Source organism: Tachysurus fulvidraco, chromosome 3 (assembly GCF_022655615.1).
Source record: "Tachysurus fulvidraco isolate hzauxx_2018 chromosome 3, HZAU_PFXX_2.0, whole genome shotgun sequence".
NCBI lineage: Eukaryota > Metazoa > Chordata > Actinopteri > Siluriformes > Bagridae > Tachysurus > Tachysurus fulvidraco.
The window spans coordinates 21,065,849-21,084,489 of NC_062520.1; the positions used below are offsets into that span (position 1 = coordinate 21,065,849).

General features: G+C 39.3%; 1 protein-coding gene across 1 annotated transcript; it reads right to left on the reverse strand.

Annotated features, from left to right (window-relative positions):
- Positions 1–8,941: 8,941 nt before the first annotated feature.
- crabp2a (cellular retinoic acid binding protein 2, a) lies at positions 8,942–14,382 on the reverse strand. Its single transcript, XM_027148873.2, has 4 exons — positions 14,074–14,382; positions 11,096–11,274; positions 10,174–10,290; positions 8,942–10,032 (listed from the first exon to the last, which is right to left on the reverse strand). Exons 1-4 carry the CDS (start codon positions 14,153–14,155, stop codon positions 9,982–9,984), a joined length of 429 nt encoding a protein of 142 aa, XP_027004674.1. The 5' UTR covers positions 14,156–14,382; the 3' UTR covers positions 8,942–9,981.
- Between the last annotated feature and the right edge of the window lie 4,259 nt (positions 14,383–18,641).

Below are 18,641 nucleotides of genomic sequence, written 5' to 3' on the forward strand. Positions count from 1 at the left end.
TTTCATTTATCTGGGCTTTGGAAGTGTGGCTAGACAGAAGCCCCATCCCAGTGCACAACACATGAAAGCCTGCTTGTAGTTTGCAAAAAAAAAAAAAACATCTGTAGAGCTGTTAGGAACAATAAACTCTGTTCTGATTAAACCAAGATTGAACTGTTTGGCCTCATTCTACACATTGTATCTGGAGGAAACCAGGCACCACTCATCAGCTACCCAATACCATCACAACAGTGAAGCATGTGAACTGGTGACAGCACCCAATGGTGTGGGAGTGTTTTTCAGCAGCACATACCAGGAGACTGGTCAGGGTTAAGATATCCTTAATAAAAAAAACCTGTTCCACAGTGCTCAGGACCTCAGACGGTGTTGAAGGTTCTTCAAACATGACAACAACCCTTTGAGACTGTAATTGCTGCCAAAGGTGCTTCAATTTGTAAAGGATCTGAATACTTACAGTATGGGGGCATGGATGGCTAGTGGTTAGCACGTTTGCCTCACACCGCCAGGCTTGGGGGTTCAATTCCCGCCTCCACCTTGTGTGTGTGGAGTTTGCATGTTCTCCCCGTGCCTCGGGGGTTTCCTCCCCCGGTCCAAAGACATGTATGGTAGGTTGATTGGCATCTCTGGAAAATTGTCCGTAGTGTGTGAGTGTGTGAGTGAATGAGAGTGTGTGTGTGCACTGCGATGGGTTGGCACTTCATCCAGGGTGTGTATCCTGCTTCAATGTCCGATGACGCCTGAGATAGGCACAGGCTCCACGTGACCCGAGAAGTTCGGATAAGCACTAGAAAATGAATGAATGAATGAATGAATGAATACTTATGTTCATGTGATATTTCAGTTTTTTTCTTTTTAATACTTCTACAGGCATTTCTAGAATTCTGTTTTCACTTTGTCATTATAGGGTACCGTGTGTAGATTAATGAGACAAAAAGAAGAATTTGAACAGTACCATTATCAGGCAGTATCAACAAATACAACTTTGCATTATAATTTATGTTGAACTAAGTTGAGTTAAAATGTTGTGAGCAGGACACTATTAAATAATTTCGTTTTAATAACTAATTTGTATTTGTATTAATAATGAAAAAAAAACTGCCAGTGTGTTAGGTTATCAGCCCTGGTCCTGGACTGCTTCCTATCCTACACATTTTAGTGTTTTCCCTGCACATTAATCAATATATATTAAATGAATTGCCTAGAGTATCACACTGCCACTACCAGTAGGTGCCAGTAGCAGTAGGTGCCTGTGGTGGAAAGGGGTCAGCATGGACACTCTTTATGGAGTAAAAATGAACATTTAACGGTTAGTTATTCAGCACTATATGCAGGAAGCTGTGATATATGGTGTGTCCTCACACCTTAGTAGCTTATTTGTTGAATCACACCATGTGCATCAGTGAGTTTGGGCACATATGGCCCTGTACTTCCTTGGACAATTTCTGGTAGGTACGAACCACTGTACACAGGGACCACTGCACAAGACCCAGTCATGTTGCCATCACAATTTGGCTCTTGTGAAAGTCACTCAGATGCTTATGCTGTCCCATTTTTTTCTAATTTCAACACATCATTCACATTAGGCTAGCTAATATACAAAAACTCTGTATAAGACATTAAAGAGTTATTGTATAAAACTAGCATGAACAAAGCTAAATATTAATGTACTGTAAATGAAATCTTGAACTATGACTACCTGAAGTAAAAAAGTGTAAATTTGTCAGAAATGCTAAAGTTTATGTGCTGAACCCCAAGAAAAAGAATTTCATAAAGGCGTACTATGTTGCCCTCTGTTGGTCTAATCGCGAAATATCCTGTGGAGCTGTGACATCTCGACACCATTATGCCATACTACTGTACACTACAGAAAAGTTGAAAGTTTCTTAAGAAATTTTTGGCTGTCCCTTTTAGGAAGCTGATGAATCTTAAAGAACCCGACAACAAAGTGTTTCAATATCAAAAAGGGTTTCAAATTTGCAACCTACAGTCTTAAAAATAAAGCTTATTAAATAGTTTCTTGACATGGCCTAGGGTTCTTTTTTGAACTGTAACATCCATGGAAACTTTCCATTACACAAAAGGTTGTTTATGGTACTAAAAAAAGGTGAAAATTTTAAGAACCAAAACTTCTATTGCTGTTCTTCTATTGCTTTGGTGCAAAACTGCTTTTTTCTTTTTTCCCCTGGCACCAGTCAGTGTAAGACCCCTTAGTTATGCTAAGAGAGTCAATTGTTCCACCATGTATTTGTAAACTCCTAGAGAAAATCCCAGGAGATAAACAGTTTCTGAAATAATGAAACCAGCCCATCTGGCACCAACAATCATGCCCCAGTGGATGGTGAGTGAATATTATAATAGCAAATTGAAATTTTAAAATATATATTAGCCTATTTTACTGTATTGTTTTTAATTTGGTTTTATTTCATTAATTCTTTAAACCGTAGAACATTTTAAGCTGCATTTGAAATATAAGAAATGTGCAATATTAATAAAGTTACCAGGGGGTAAGGCTACAGTGAAAAAAAGTAATAGTTTGTGAGTACTTTATGCGTTGTCGATTTCTTCACCTGGTAGCATTTTTCCTCACAAAAGTGTGTTTTGGCCTTGAAATTATAAATGTCTATTAGATAAACGACATACAGCTGGTTGTGACAATAAATAGAAACATAAATACCTGTGACACCTCACTATAACTATAGATTATCTTGAAGTATTAGCATTAATAACACTCTTTTTCAGGTGTTATCCGTTGTAGGTTATGAGAAATGTACTTTAGTAATGTCCCACAATATTCAACCGTGTTACATGAACTGATTTGTCACTATGAAATATTTGGACTATTCCACAGTTCACATGTTCAATAGGAAGTGGCATCCTTTGAATTTCCTGGACATGATAGAAGAACATTAAGTGACCTCATTATGTTTTTCTTTATTTTCAGGGATGTGAACTTTTACAAAAATGATAAGTAACTCATTAGAATGTCATCATACATGGATGCTAGTTAAACAAATTTTGGCTGTTGGTTAATTGCATGCCAAAATTCTAAACCAACTTTTAAAAAAGATTGGGTGTGATGTGTTTTTAAATGGCTATTGAATGGCCTGTGGGGTGGGGGGTGGGTTGTTTTGGGAAGCGTGTGCAGTGTGTTCTTGAGGCATGTTGCCAAAGGTGCTAACTTTCACATTGTAAACTCACACAAACAAGCCTTCATATTTGTAACTTCTGTCAATGGTACAAATTACCTGCAGGACTGTTCAGTCATGTTTTCTGTTGTTTTGTTTTAGATAGCATGTCACGTAGGCAACAAGCTTGGGGTGTGAGAAAATTAACAGTTATCATCCCTTGCTTTCTACTACCTTCACCAACACATTCATTTCTAGCCAACTGCAATATGGTAAGCGTCCTGTTATGGTAAGCGTGTCCCCCTAAAACTCAATGAATGAATTAACCTACAGGATGCATGCTGGGAGGTTTCGTAACTTCAGGTATTGTATGTTCAAGGGAAACCTTATTCCTCAAAACAAAAATAGCAGAGTACGTGAGCTTCAGACTCGGGCAGCTGGTCTTTCTTATGCATTGCTAGAGATGGTTTAAGAATGCCCAGTATGGGGTTAATTTTTGGAGGGAGCGTGTGTGTGTGTGTGTGTGTGTGTGTGTGTGTGTGTGTGTGTGTGTGTGTGTGTGTGTGTGTGTGTGTGTGTGTGTGTGTGTGTGTTTGAGTGTTTGCGCTGGGAATTGCGTGTGAACAACCACATTGTTAGTATTTTATTATGCAATCATGTGAGTCAGTGAAAATCTTGTCTATCCAGTTAACATCATCACTTTTAATTCGAATCACTGTCAATCTGTTTGCACTGTAGTGGCAGCAAGAGTGAAGAGTCTTCATACTCAGTTTGCTTTTTCCAAGTACACCTGTTGGCCACTTGCACCTGTATTTTTGTTCATTCTTGCTATTATCCCGTCAGCCAGTCATACAGTGACATTGACACAATGCTTAAAAACATGCAGACCCAGGTCAAGAGTTCAGTTCATGTCAAACATCAAAAATCAGAATGAGGAAAAATGGTGCCAGATTGGCTAGCTTGAGTAGTTTAGAAACTGATCTTTAGGGATTTTCCCTGCATAACAGTCACAGAATAGTGTGAAAAATAAAATATATCTGGTGGAAATTCCTTGACAAGAAGGGACACCACCAGAGGGCATCCTCTTGGTAGACTAGTTTTGGGACTCTTCCTTCATGGTCAGTTTCTGTCAGCACTTTATGTACAACACGTTGGCAACCACATACACCAATAATCTTGCCATGACTATAGAACAATAAACCAAGAACGAAGCAAAGTAAAAAAATCAAACAAACAAACAAACAAAAGTAACAAACAAAATAGGTTATAATACACAATGTTAAAGCTTGGTAACATAGTAATTGAAAACAGGTGAAGGTGATCAGACTGAAGGGGACTGAAGTATACACTGAAGTGCATGTGCTTTGTGGGTGCTGGAGTACAGTGTGGCCGTGTTTTTAGGGTGGGTCTTTTATATTAGTGAACGTGACACATGTGAGTTCTGAGCTTTTAAATTCTGTATTGATCATTGTGTATGACCATGGTCTGTTTCTTTGTTGACTTGCTTGGATTACACTTTTAGATTAGCTGTCAATGTACATATGTCATGTTTTGACTGTGACCGAACTCTATTTATTCTTTTGGATATCTCTAATGATTTTGTCTGCCTTGGATATACTAGATGTTCATTGTCTCTTGCCTGTTTCTGAATCTGGTTTACCGACTGTTGATGTCTGAGATAAATGCACAAAGAGAATGTACATGTGTATAGGTGTTCATAATACACTGACCAGTGATTTTATGTATGTACAGTGTTATATTAATATATAACTGTAATCAAAATAAAACAATTTGTCTTCAATCGTATTGGATTTGAACTGAATCAATTAATTTGTTACATAGTTTCTCCATTTCAGAACAATTCCTTAACTGGATGCTTGGTAGTTACTTCACCAGCTGTTTGTCTCTACATCTATACTTGAGTTGCTTTGGACTAAATTGAATTCATCCCTTGATTAAAATTCATTACATCTATTGAAAAATCTATAAGAAATAATTCTATTAGAATTATTTATCCTGGTGATCATTAGGTGTTTTTCACGAGATCAGTCATTAAGGTCATCAGACAATAAAGTTAATACATTGTTACAAATGCAGTGATGACACCTAATTTTAGGGCTGTCTTAAAAGTTCCAACTGTAGCAACTCGGTTTAATGTACTAACGCAATGTCATATCCCAAATATTGACTGAAATTCATAGAATATTTGGGATGTCATTGTGTGATTACAGTAAGTCGATTACTATAGTTAGCATTATGCTACTGACTCATTAGGTTTCTGGAAAGCGTTTGATCAGTGGTTTAGTAACTGCTTCTACAATTACTGGAATTAATCTTATGTTTACTTACACAGCATGTACAGAAACTGGTTATGTGACTTTCTAGTGAGAAAACTGGAAAGCTGTTGAAAACATATAGAAAAATTGCGAAAGATTTTCTGAGTCTAATACTAACATGTCTGTAAACTGGAAAATATGTCTGTGTTCCATTAAAAATCAAAACAAAAAGGAAACCTTTGAGGAAACTATTAAAGAAATAGGGCAGGTGGCATATTTTCTGCTTTAAGCCACTCATCTTTGACTCATTTCTCTTTTTTTTCTCTGTTTTAGGTTTCCCTGCAGCTTCAAATAATCTGATACTTCCAAGTCTTGCTTCTATTTCCAAATAATAGGTACGTTTTACACCTTGATCTGAGTATTGTTTCAGTTCTGTTCAAACTGTAATCACTGTGTAAAAGGTTTGTCTTAGAGACACATCACTCAGAGAGAGAGAGAGAGAGAGAGAGAGAGAGAGAGAGAGAGAGTGTGTGTGTGTGTGTGTGTGTGTGTGTGTGTGTGTGTAGGTGTTGGGATTACAGTGATATCTGATCTTAATGTCGTCTGAGTCACTGAGTTCATTTCTAAGATCTTCTATTTATGTCTATGTTTGCTGAGTTCATCCTAACCCCCTTATTTTTATATTTTTTATTTTGTATTTTTATATTGTATATTTGAAATCAAAATATGGACTATTATTAGTTGCAGATGTTATTTTTAACAAACTGGTGCAAGAACACTGCATGTGAAAAATAAGACTTGAACAGACTGTTGGCTAAGAGGTTTTTGAGCATCTTCTGTATGCCTCCATCCTCCACACCTCTGTGTGGAACAGACATGCACTAGAACTTCCTTTATCCTACAAAGTTTTTTGCCATTGCATGAATTGACACTAATGTGTGATATTTTTCAGAATGCTCTCCTGGTTTGATTGAATACTGAAGTGTGTGCCACGTTATGTGTCTTAGCATGTGATTTGCAGGTGTGAATGCCAAGTAGCAGTGCATGCCAATCTTTGCTAGCCAGCCACTATGTCTGTGTGTTTGAATTTCTGTTTGACTGGCTCTAGGCACATGGGTGGGGCCAGCGTGGGATCCTCTAGTGAGCCAAATAGACACTCTGACCCACAAGCCTGTTCTCCCAACCCATAGAGACTTGTAGATTGACATCTGTTTCTCACACTCAACTGTCAGATCTTTTACAGATACACACAGTTCTGGCTGTTCCCTATTCTGTGCCACATCTGAATATCTATCTTATCCAAATACACTGTACAGAACAGATTTGTCATATGTTGTCCTGCATCTAAAAACTCTCAAATACACTTCATGAAACACACCTTTCTCACTCATCTTTGGAAAATTCATGCATGTAGCCTTTTGACTGTGACAACTGCAACTATTGCTTGCACGTGTGTGTGTGTGTGTGTGTGTGTGTGTGTGTGTGTGTGTGTGTGTGTGTGTGTGTGTGTGTGTGTGTGTGTGTGTGTGTGTTTGTTTGTGTGTATGTGTTTGTCGTCCCCAGGAGGCAACACATCTGAGGCTCACAGTAATCAAAACAGCAACAGTTTTCCAACTGGTGCCTGGTAGGTTTAAGATCAAAACATAGATGCTGCTCTAATTGGTACTAAATGTGTGTGTGTGTGTGTGTGTGTGTGTGTGTGTGTGTGTGTGTGTGTGTGTGTGTGTGTGTGTGTGTGTGTGTGTGTGTGTGTGTGTGTTTTGGTTTCAGTAATACAGCTTATTGAGTACTAGGACTAGACTGATATACTGTATGCTCGTATGTATTCTGCTCAGGTTTCTGCTACCGAAAGCCTATGCATGAAAGTGATGCAAACATTTGTGTAGACGTGTGTATGAGTCTGTGTCTAATGATCTGAGGAAGCAGTGTGACTGTTTGATGGTATGTGTGAAGGCTGTGATGAATTAGTGTGTTTGCATTTGGTATGTGTTTGAGTATGTGTGCGTTTAGGTTAGGGGGGTTAAAGAGACAGCTGCTTTTTTACTGCCCCAGGGGGTAATAAAGGAAGAGGGAGGGGCAGTTATGTGGTCCTTTAATAGGGGCAGGAGGCAGAAAGAGGGCCTTTTTTATGAGGGTCACACTGTAACCAAGTACAGCTGCAGGCATCAGTGTCCAACCCTTCCACATTCCTCTCTCACCTACAAGTTCTGCCCGCTGAACCATGTTCTGTGGGGATTCTTACTTGTCCTATATGTATGAAAGATGTAACACTGTATATAAAAAAACATGTGTTTTGTAGAGCATCTCTAATGAGCGTATGCTAATGTCATTGTTGGGTTTTATGCATTTACATGACCCACATGAATGTATGAGGAGAGCTTTCAGCATCACCGGGTATCTCATGCACCCCAACTGCTTACTTATGTTTATACTAAGGTACTGGACAATGATATATAATTACTTATCCCTTAACCCCTAAACCCCCCAACCACACACACACACACACACACACACACACACACACACACATAGTGCTGTGGTGGTAAAATGACAATCAATCAATCAATAAATCAATCAAACAATAGATAAATATATGGAATTGATAATACCGACTATGTAATCATCTATCAGTCATTTTAGTACTGTTACGGTTATCGTGTCAATGTTTTTGAATTTTCTCAGTTATAGCTGCCTGTCCTTTGGTCGACTTGCTCATTGGCCACACCTCTTTCAACATTCTGTATCATGTTTGTTCTATAGCCATATCTAAGTCTTTTATGAGGCATGGCATTGGAAATTAAATGGAAAGACTTCTAAGAATCTGAACTTCTACAGGGCTCCTTTTAATATTTGAAGATGAACTTGAGATGGGAGACAGTTTGTCTTCTTTGCATTCCAAGAATGTGTTAGACATATGGAACTGCTGAAATACTGGAACGACACAGAACTGAATCCTTTTGAGTGTGATGTATCAATTCCAAAAGCCTTGCAGCTGAAATGAAAATGAAGTGTGTGTGTGTGTGTGAGAGAGAGAGAGAGAGAGAGAGAGAGAGAGAGAGAGAGAGAGAGAGAGAGAGAGAGATTACATGTCAGTGTAACAACTAACAGGAAAACAGGCCAGAAAGAAATCTGAGGTGGAAAACAGAAAGGAGGGTAGAGAAAGAAGTAGACAAGATATTTTAGTCACAAAGAGTTGACCTAGGTTATTATAATAATCTGTCTAAAGCTCTTTTTGTGCAAGGGTAAAATTACTAGGCAGTGGCATGAACATGTAACCACTGTTGTACCTGTTGAACATTATGATTACACAGTCCTAAATTCTAAATAATAATAAATTACTATCAATTTTAATGACCTGTATATAATGTGTGCATGAACGCATCTTCAGCATAGTATTTAACTTATTTAGCTAACAGTATATTATTCAGTAATTACTATAAATTATTACTACTCTAAAACTTCAACATGAAGGTATGTGCGTGGAAGCTGTAAACGTCTTGGAAATTTAAGGGGTAATAAAAAGGAAAACAACAAGAAAACCTTTATTTACTTTTTATTATCCAGTCTTATATAGGCTTTATTACAGTTGACCACATTTATATAAAAGACACATAATAAAAAGTGTAACAGCATAATATTTTACTGAAGTATATACAAAACCTAAACAAACAAGAAGAGATGCTGAGGAAAAGAGGAGAAAAATATGCAAATACAAGCTTTTTTTTTTTAATGCTAATAAGCTACAGATGCCATGCAGTACACCTACACCAACCCTTCCCATAACTCATGAGTATTCACGAAACACGCTTATTCCTGTTAAATGACGTAAAATAGGACAGAATTTTGTGGTTGATGTAAGCTGATTTTATTATTGTAACCTCAGTGTGACAACTTGAAAAACTCGCTAGTTCACTACTTCAAAGTCAGCTGAATCCATGCCAGTTTCTCTGCTTTGAATTAAAGACTGGATTAAAAACTGAAGTTACACCAATTTTAAAAGTGCTCTGGATCCAGGGCTTGTGGTTTAATTTGTGCCTTAGTGTAGGTGATCTGTTATAACTTGAGATTACAAGTGTGTATTCTGTAAAAAAAAGTAGTCCAGTCTTGCCATTTTTGCCCAGTCTTTTGCCCAGTCTTCCCTCTGAACAGCTTCCATCTTGCAGTATTTTAAACCCTAATGGAACATACCTAATCTCCCAGAATCCTCTGTGAATGTGTTGACGTCTGTGTATTAACGTGTATGAGAAAGCAGATCTGCAAACTTGAGTGGTGTAAAGATGAGTGCACTGTATTTATGGTAGTACACAATACTAAACATAGACTAAAATTCATCTCCTCAACTTACATTCAAACATATAACTGAAAGAAAAGGTAACTATATGTAACATCCTACTGTATACTGACTACTAATTAGTGGAATGTGTTTCTAATATTGTTTACATGCACATACATGTCGTCAATGCACGTGTATGTTAATGTGTAACTTAATAAGCATGTAGTCTAAAGGTAATGTGCTGGTTTCTGTCAAGAAAAGTCAAACATAGGGTAACAAAAATAATGACATTTCTGCTTGTTTACTTTCATTCTCTGATGTAAACTCTTGTGCACACTACGTCATCTGCAGTCATTGTCTGTAAAAATATTGAAGAGAAAACATTAGATACAGTTCTTCAAAATATACTATAATAAATATACAATTGTCAATCATAAGCTATATTGGTTAGCCATTCTTGTTTAACTGAAATAAGTAAAACTAGTAATGCAATTCTTACCAGGATCAGTTCTCCATCATTGGTCAGTTCCCTGGTCCAGGATGTCTTAGGGCCTTCTCCTTTCTGAAGGGTTTGCTCACAGCTGATCTTACTGTCAGTCTCCCATCGCGGAAAGCTCTATGGACATCGCCATAACAGGATTGTGTTATAATGATGGGTGGAGGATGCAGAACAAATAAAACAACTCAAAGCAACTCGGTGAACTCCCACAGTGAAAAGTCAAGAAGGAGGGGGTGAGCAACGAGTAATGTGGTTATCTGGAGCTTTTGGGATTGTTTAATTTGGACATGGTGAAAGGAGCACATCTGTTTGGTATGTGTGTGTGTGCAGCTGTGCCTGAATGACTTTTTAAATATGTGATGTTCTCAGAAGTGGTTGGAAATATAAAAAATGCAAAAGCTGGTCCAGACTGGAGGAAGGATAAAGCATACATGACTGAGATACGAGAGAGGACAGGAGTGAGAAAGGACATTCAGATGTAAGTGGGTCAAACATGAAATCATACACAACTTGTTAAAAAAATGTTAATATGTCTATACAGTATTAAAGTAAAACATTCCATTCTTACTTCTTTGTAGTTCTTTAAGAAAAAATATGTATTAATGGACCTCTAAAGTGCAAAACTGTCATGCAGTCTTTGTTTTGATTACAAAATAAAAAAAAAAATTAAATGACCTACAGTACAATTGGGATGTTTTAATAATTTGAAGAGTTCTTAAAAATCTATTAGGTCCATGCACATTTGGCATAGGCACTGCTGTGTTTAGACCTTGTGGAATATTGGTCTGGTCCCCATGGAAAGAACTTAATTTGGTTACTCAATTTAAGTTTAGGATATAGCATAACATTAATTAGCTATATAATTATGTAAATGTAAATTTCTCACAAAGATAGTAAGATATGTGTGTGATTGTGTGTATACCGTGCAAGGTCTTCCATCCACTGTGGTCTCATTAAACTCCTTTCCCACAGTGAAGTTCACATGGGTGGTTCTAACTGAGGTGGAGGTCTTGATTGACAGCGTCTCACCGTCCTGTGTGATCTCCACAGATGGTTTTGATGCTGCTGCTACAGCAATCTTCCGAAGCATCACATTCACACCTGAGATCAAACAGAGAAAAAGAGAGTGTGTGAGAGAGAGAGAGTGTGTGTGTGTGTGTGTGTGTGTGTGTGTGTGTGTGTGTGTGTGTGTGTGTGAGAGAGAGAGAGAGAGAGAGAGAGAGAGAGAGAGAGAGAGAGAGAGAGAAATCACAAAAATCAAATGGAATGGAGCGCTCATTCTCATACACCTGAGGCATTCTAGCAGAGAAAGTGTGTGCACTGTGTAAACATGGGCTTGTGAACCTCTGTGGACTTTAGAAGTCAGTACATCAGGCATGCTTTCACTGAATATTCTTGTTTGAAAAAATAGGGGATAAATAAGAAACTATTAGGAAAGGGCTTGAGATCATTAGATTTCACAATTAGACTTGGATCTTGAATGTTTGTCCTACCCCTGGGGTACCATTTGATGACCTCATCAAAGGATACTTACAATACTTACCCCATTCAACAACCTATCCTCTCTCTGCACCACACACACACACACACACACACACACACAAACTCAGTGTGCAATTACAGATTACTCACTGTTGTGGCAATCTAGCCAAGTTAAAATGCTACAATGATTAAAACAGTGTGTGTGAGTGTGTGTGTGTGTGTGTGTGTGTGTGTGTGTGTGAGAGAGAGTGTGTGTGTGTGTGTGTGTGTGTGTGTGTGTGTGTGTGTGTGTGTGTGTGTGTGTGTGTGTGTGTGTGTGTGTGTGTGTGTGTGTGTGTGTGTGTGGCGAACAGAGGAATTTGATGATCCCAGTGCATGCCGTTATCTGTTACACCTTCCTATGGAGCACGGGGAAAGGCAGTGCTATGAAAAAGATGGGCGAGGGACACATGATGGGAGATAATGAAAACTGTGAATAAAGACTGAAGAGAAAAACTAGAAAGCAAAAGTAAGAAGCAAGATGGACAGGAAAGGAAAAAGAGATGGTATGGAAAATGCTGTGAGTTGCAACAAGAAGCCAAAGTGTGTGTGGTTTTGTGTGTGTGTGTGTGTGTGTGTGTGTGTGTGTGTGTGTGTGTGTGTGTGTGTGTGTGTGTGTGTGTGTGTGTGTGTGTGTGTGTGTGTGTGTGTACCCATGTCTGAGTCTGTGTGTCGAGTTGAATTTCACACTCTTTCCCTAACACACATTCCCACCTGTCACCAAGGGTATATATACACACCAAGACAGACACCCACACAGGGGAAACCAAAACTCCAATCCAATCACACACACACACACAGACACACAAGCACGCACACACACAGAGACAAATGGAGACATGCAAAATTACTGCTGACTGTTTTTGAAATAAAAGCTGGTCCAAATAAGTCTATAGTTCCTTCCCAAACACACACACAGCTATCCAAAATCATTTGAAACTCATTCGTAGCATCTTAACAAGTGGCTGATGGTGTAATAATATTTGTTCCTCAAACATTTTCCTGTACCACACATTAGTGTCTGTTTACTGCATGATGTATCTTTGTCGCAAGCACAGCTAATGAAGTCAGCTCCATCATGTCTTTCATTTCATTTCCTTTTATGTCCTTATGCTTATCGACCGCTGACACAATGATGCCCTCCCTGGACCCCAGTAATGAAGTGGGGAAGAGTTACCACACACGGTGGTGGTCAGGGTTAGTGTCAGTGTCACAGTTCAGGGGTCAGAGGAAGTATTTGAGAATAAAGCAAAGGGTTGGACGAGAAGGGCGTCAAAGGGTGGTGACAGCTTGACTCCATCTGTGTACTGAGCTTTTATATGAAACTGAATGAGCTTGGAGAGAGAGAGAGAGAGAGAGAGAGAGAGAGAGAGAGAGAGAGAGAGAGAGAGAGAGAGAGAGAGAGAGAGAGAGAGAGAGCACTAATAAAGTCAATCACAAAAAAGGCATCCCTTAGTCAGTCTTTTGGTCCTCGCACAGATTCCCTGAAATTCATTTTTCATGAGGACATTGGTCACACTTGTGTAGTCCTGCTCTGCCTCTGCACTGTGTATGACACACCACACTCATGCAGAATTCACATGCATGCTTTCTCTCTATCCCTCCATCTGTCTCATTTTCTTTCTTTTGTGCAGCAGCACATGGCCTCTACCACAAACCTGCACCAACCCATCAACCCATGATTGTTTAGCCTCGCTTAGCCTCGGGTAACAAGTGGTACTTGCGGCCAATGGCCTGATGTCCTTGTGCAATTGGGATGCCAATCAAAGCAGGATATGGTGTTGTAACACACACACACACACACACACACACACACACACACACACACACACACACACACACACACAAACCAACTCCGGTTATTCTGGTGAGAACAATAGTGCCATTTAACAGCAGTTTAATGAAATAGGGGCAAAGAACATGTGACTAGTCTGTACTGATGCCCTCTCGTTCACACACACACACACACACACACACACACACACACACACACACACACACACACACACAAGTATGTCTTTGATGCACATACCAGATAAGAAACCATGCATAGCGACATGAACAGTTTTGAGCACAATGTTATAATGACTTTATGCACACATAAAAGCAATGCAAGGGTCCAGTCAGGGACTTGGCTCTATTGTATTAAGAAAATAAGGTGTGAGAAAGTTCAGTCTAGGCTCCTTTATCACGTATGCGAGTGAGTACATGTATGATAAAGACCCCCTACCCCAGTGGGTGGATGTGAGTGAGAGTGCATGAGAAGGAGAAGAAGTGATTTATTTGTGTCATTGCTTTGCAGGAATTTAGCCATAGTCTTGTTTCTCACTATTCATTGTAGTGCATAATAGTTATTTTTATAGTGCCATGTTGGCTTACCTATTGCTTTCAGAAGCTCCTCGAAGTTTTCTGAACTCTTCATTTTCCAGGTACCAGAGAAGTCAGGGATCGTGCGGTCCATGATGCTCTATTACTGTTTTCCCCTAAATTACTCGTGTAGATATATATTTCTTGTAATCGAATTGTATTTACCAGTTTTTGTTTTTGCATCTACTATTTTGCTTCAAGCTCTCTGTTAATATGTTCAAATCCTTACTTTACCTATTTCCTTTTTATTACCCGATGGATCAAGCGCTCCGACCAAAGCTTGTACAAAGTGGACCGCACGAGCTGCTGAAGCCTTTTATCCTCCTCTTTAACCGCAATTCTCACACCTTTCAGCCGAAAGCTCCGCCCCGAACCACTCCCAGCAATTCAAAGAGCCAATCAGTGCTGGAGATGAGGACACTTGCATCCACCGGTCACGCCCCACCAAGAACATGCGCTCTCTCTCTCTCTCTCTCTCTCTCTCTCTCTCTCTCTCTCTCTCTCTCTCTCTCTCTCGAAGGTGCACGGGAGCTTTTTTTTATATAAGATATGCAAATATTATAAACGAATAAAAATATTTACAACATTTGAAAATATTTGTTTGTCAAATCTTCACACGCATATATTCCTGTTTTTTGGTTAAATAGGTTATATAAGGGCTGACAGCCACTGTGTGAATGGTGTGGTCCTGTAATTACACTCTAAGGGAAGAATGACAACTTGTTCATCAGAGACAAATCATGGCATGGTGAATGACACTTGTCAATTCAATGCATGCAATAAATGCACAAGCACACATTTAATTCAATCGGATAGCATGTCAAATCACACCCCCGCCCCCCACCGCATCCCGCGCCTTCCCGGGTGAGGGTCTCTAACTTAATGAAGACCCAGGGCTGGTAGGTTGAGATGATGGATGATAGACGTTAGTTGTACAAAGAGGTCGTTAAACATTGACTTTTGATGGATAGTCTGGCTCACCATATTGAAGGTCGCAATAGCGCGCGCGTAACCGGGGCGACACCCGAGGTTCCTACTTCATGCGCCCAATTAAAAATTGGGCACTTCCTGATGCATTATAGCCCAAACACACACACACACACACACACACACACACACACACACACACACACACACACACACACACACACACACACACACACACAAAAAACAGTTTTATTTTTATTAAATTCATTTTACAGAATTTATTTGATGTTATTTTATAGAATATTCGGTAGTATATCATTGTATAGATAATTAATACGTGTATAATATACCAATAATTTGGTATATAATTATTACTTTTGTATTTTTGCTTTTTTTTTTAAGTATGCTTCTGTTCTACATCGACACCTTGCATTTTTTGCAGCTTATTTCTGTCCATTTTTTCTATATTAATGCGTCAATAAAGTGAAAATTGAGAGAGAGAGAGAGAGAGAGAGAGAGAGAGAGAGAGAGAGAGAGAGAGAGAGAGAGAGAGAGAGAGAGAGAGTACTCCTTTTTATGAGCATTGTACATATATTAATTCTTTGGTATTTCTACCCAGTGAATGGGATATTCATTATTTTAAATTGACAAATTGCACTGCTTGTATTATGGTCTGCCTGATCTACACAGCAGTGAACTATGTGCCTTAACCCACACAAGTTTACACAAAGTCTTCATGTTCACACTGGTTCTTCCTTGTCCAACAACATAGAACGAGTCATTGCTCTCAAATATCAGTGGAACTATCTGTGTCTTTATCTTGTCTCCATCTCCCCTTTCCTCTTATCCTATCCCATCTCTCTCTCTCTCTCTCTCTCTCTCTCTCTCTCTCTCTCTCTCTCTCTCTCTCTCTCTCTCTCTCTCTCTCTCTCTCTCCCCCAGGCTCTGTCATGCACATGCTTTGTTCATGTGTTAGTTCTTTGGCTGCAGGCTCACATTTACTATACTACAGTAAGGATGAATTACGACTACATGTCAGAGGCCCTCCCAAGTCGTAAATACCTCATTCAATCTCTCTCTCTCTCTCTCTCTCTCTCTCTCTCTCTCTCTCTCTCTCTCTCTCTCTCTCTCTCTCCCTCAAAACTGTGAGTTTTGAACTTTTAAGATCAAAAAATAAAAAACAACATTCAAATGGGGTTATGACCTATAATTTAGATATTATGTATGACAAATTGCTTCAATCTCTAATAAAACGTCAAATTTTTACAACTATAATAAGAATTCATGATTTAAACACAAAGTGCACACAGCAGAAAGATGTACCAACCTGTATTTTCATAGTCCTCAGGGTGATACTATTAAGTAACATATAACATATAACACCTGTTGTGCCATTACAACTATGTTCACTATATGGCCAAACGTCTGTGGATACCAGAAAATCACACGCTTATTGGTTCCTCCCCAAACTAATGCCACAAACCTGGAAAACATATGATAGGTATAGATAGGATTTCTTTGTATGCTGCAGCATTAGAGTTTCCATTTGCTGGAACTGGAATTGCTAGCCCAAATATCTTCTAAAATAACAATGCTTCAATGCATAAACCATTAAGACATTGTTTGCCAAGGTTGGTATAGAAGAACTCGAGTGACCTGCTTAGAACCCTGACCTCAACCCAACTGAACACCACCTGTTCTGTTCACCACATGCACAGAACACGTACTATTGATGGTACCACACAGGCAAAAAGGAAGTAGGAAAAGAAATCCTTTAATAAATGTAACTTTTTAAAATGTGCCTTACCTATTGTTGTAGTTCTATATAAAACAGTTAACGTCCCCACAGAGGGACAAATAAAAGTAAGAAAATAGGTAAGAAAAAAAAAGTTTTGGTCTACTACTACCACCCTCTAGGGCTTTCCAGTGTATCAGTCAGGGGTTCATTTAAAAGGCTTTAAAGGTCGATTTAAAACCCCACACTTGTATTTTCTTACCAGTAAGTGCCACAAGTTAGTAGGCTAATAACCTTTAACTATGCAGAAAATCCATGATGAACTTTGGAATGCTGTTTGCTGTAACAGGTATTCAAGATTTTTATACAGGTACACTTTTCCACCTCTGAGATGGGAGATTTATGAGTACCAGTTTGCCTGCATCTCTACTGGCAGTATCTGCAACGATTTGTAAAATAGGAGCCTTTTACCTGGGGGGTACATTATTCATAAATACCTGAAGGAGAAAGAGAGTAGAATAAGAGAGAGTGTCGTCAGAAAGTTATGGTCTGCCCCATGGGTCTAATGAGCAGCACAGTCTTTCTCAATCTTCCCATCCTGTTCTCTTTTCATCCCCTTTTTTCTTCCAGTTCACCTCACCCACTTTCTCTCCATTGGTCCATCTCTCCCTTCCTCCCACCCACTGTCTCCCCTTTTGTTCTTTTGTGATGCTGGGACTGCATTCCAGAGGCACACTGCAGAGATGCTGGGACTGCAAAAAAAGAGAGAGTTGGGGGAGGGAGAGGCGGGGACGGGTGCTTAGGTCATTTTTTATTGTATTGTTCTAGGCTTCAGAAAATAAGAGAGGGAATGATTCAGACAAGGAGATCAAAGAAAAAAAAGGAATGGCAGTTAGAGGATGGAAGCAGAAAGAGAGAGAGAGAGAGAGAGAGAGAGAGAGAGAGAGAGAGAGAGAGAGAGAGAGAGAGAGAGAGAGAGAGAGAGAGAGAGAGAGAGAGAGAGAGAGAGAAAGAGAGAGAGATTAGGGAAAGAGGAGAGGTACATTGCATGCAGACAGTAAATATTTCTGTGCACTTTTAAGAAAGGGATTAAAGTTTCGTTTAGTTCAGTTTCTTTGGCATGAACTCTGAACGGTAAGTGATACTCCACTCAGGGGACTCACATAACCAAAAACACACATACCACTGACACATACGTATACGTGTGTCTGCACACACTCAAATACACCCACAAATCACAAAGTGTTTCATACACACCGACCGAATTCTGAATGTTCATACACATTTATATCAACATTGATATATCGCAAAAACATTCCCTAATCACACTAATCATGTTAGCCACACACACACACACACACACACACACACACACACACACACACACACACACACACACACACACACACACACACACACACACACACACACACACACACACACACATGCAGTGCTGTTTCCACTGTTCTAATAGACAAATGTAATGCTAGGGTTTTTCCAGTACTAAATTAAATGCTATGAGAGACATGAATACATTTGATACTGAGCTGTTTTTAAACTAAAGCCTAAGTACTTTTTCATGGCTTCTCTGTTGCTTTTTCTTAAACTCAAAATGCACAGTGCACTTCTCCCATTCTCTTCTTTGTTCTTCTCTGCCACTCTGTCTCTCCATTCCTCCCTTTATCTTTTGCTCAGTCAAATCAGGCTGAAGCAGAGGAAGTTCAAGCAGAACCTCATTGCCTGGACGCTTATCCATTTATCTCCCAAATCACTTCCTTCTGTGGTCTAATCTCCTAATTTTTCTCCCTGAGGTAACACACTCACACACACACACACACACACACACACACACACACACACACACACACACACACACACACACACACACACACACACACACACACACACACAAGCAAAT

What these genes read in the sequence shown, in the direction of transcription:
- crabp2a (XM_027148873.2), bottom strand. Translation starts at nt 14,155, where the DNA reads ATGGACCGCACGATCCCTGACTTCTCTGGTACCTGGAAAATGAAGAGT. An exon ending in GGAGCTTCTGAAAGCAATAG is followed by an intron (nt 11,275 to 14,073) that starts GTAAGCCAACAT and finishes GTTTGATCTCAG; the next exon opens with GTGTGAATGTGATGCTTCGG. An exon ending in ATGATGGAGAACTGATCCTG is followed by an intron (nt 10,033 to 10,173) that starts GTAAGAATTGCA and finishes ATATTTTTACAG; the next exon opens with ACAATGACTGCAGATGACGT.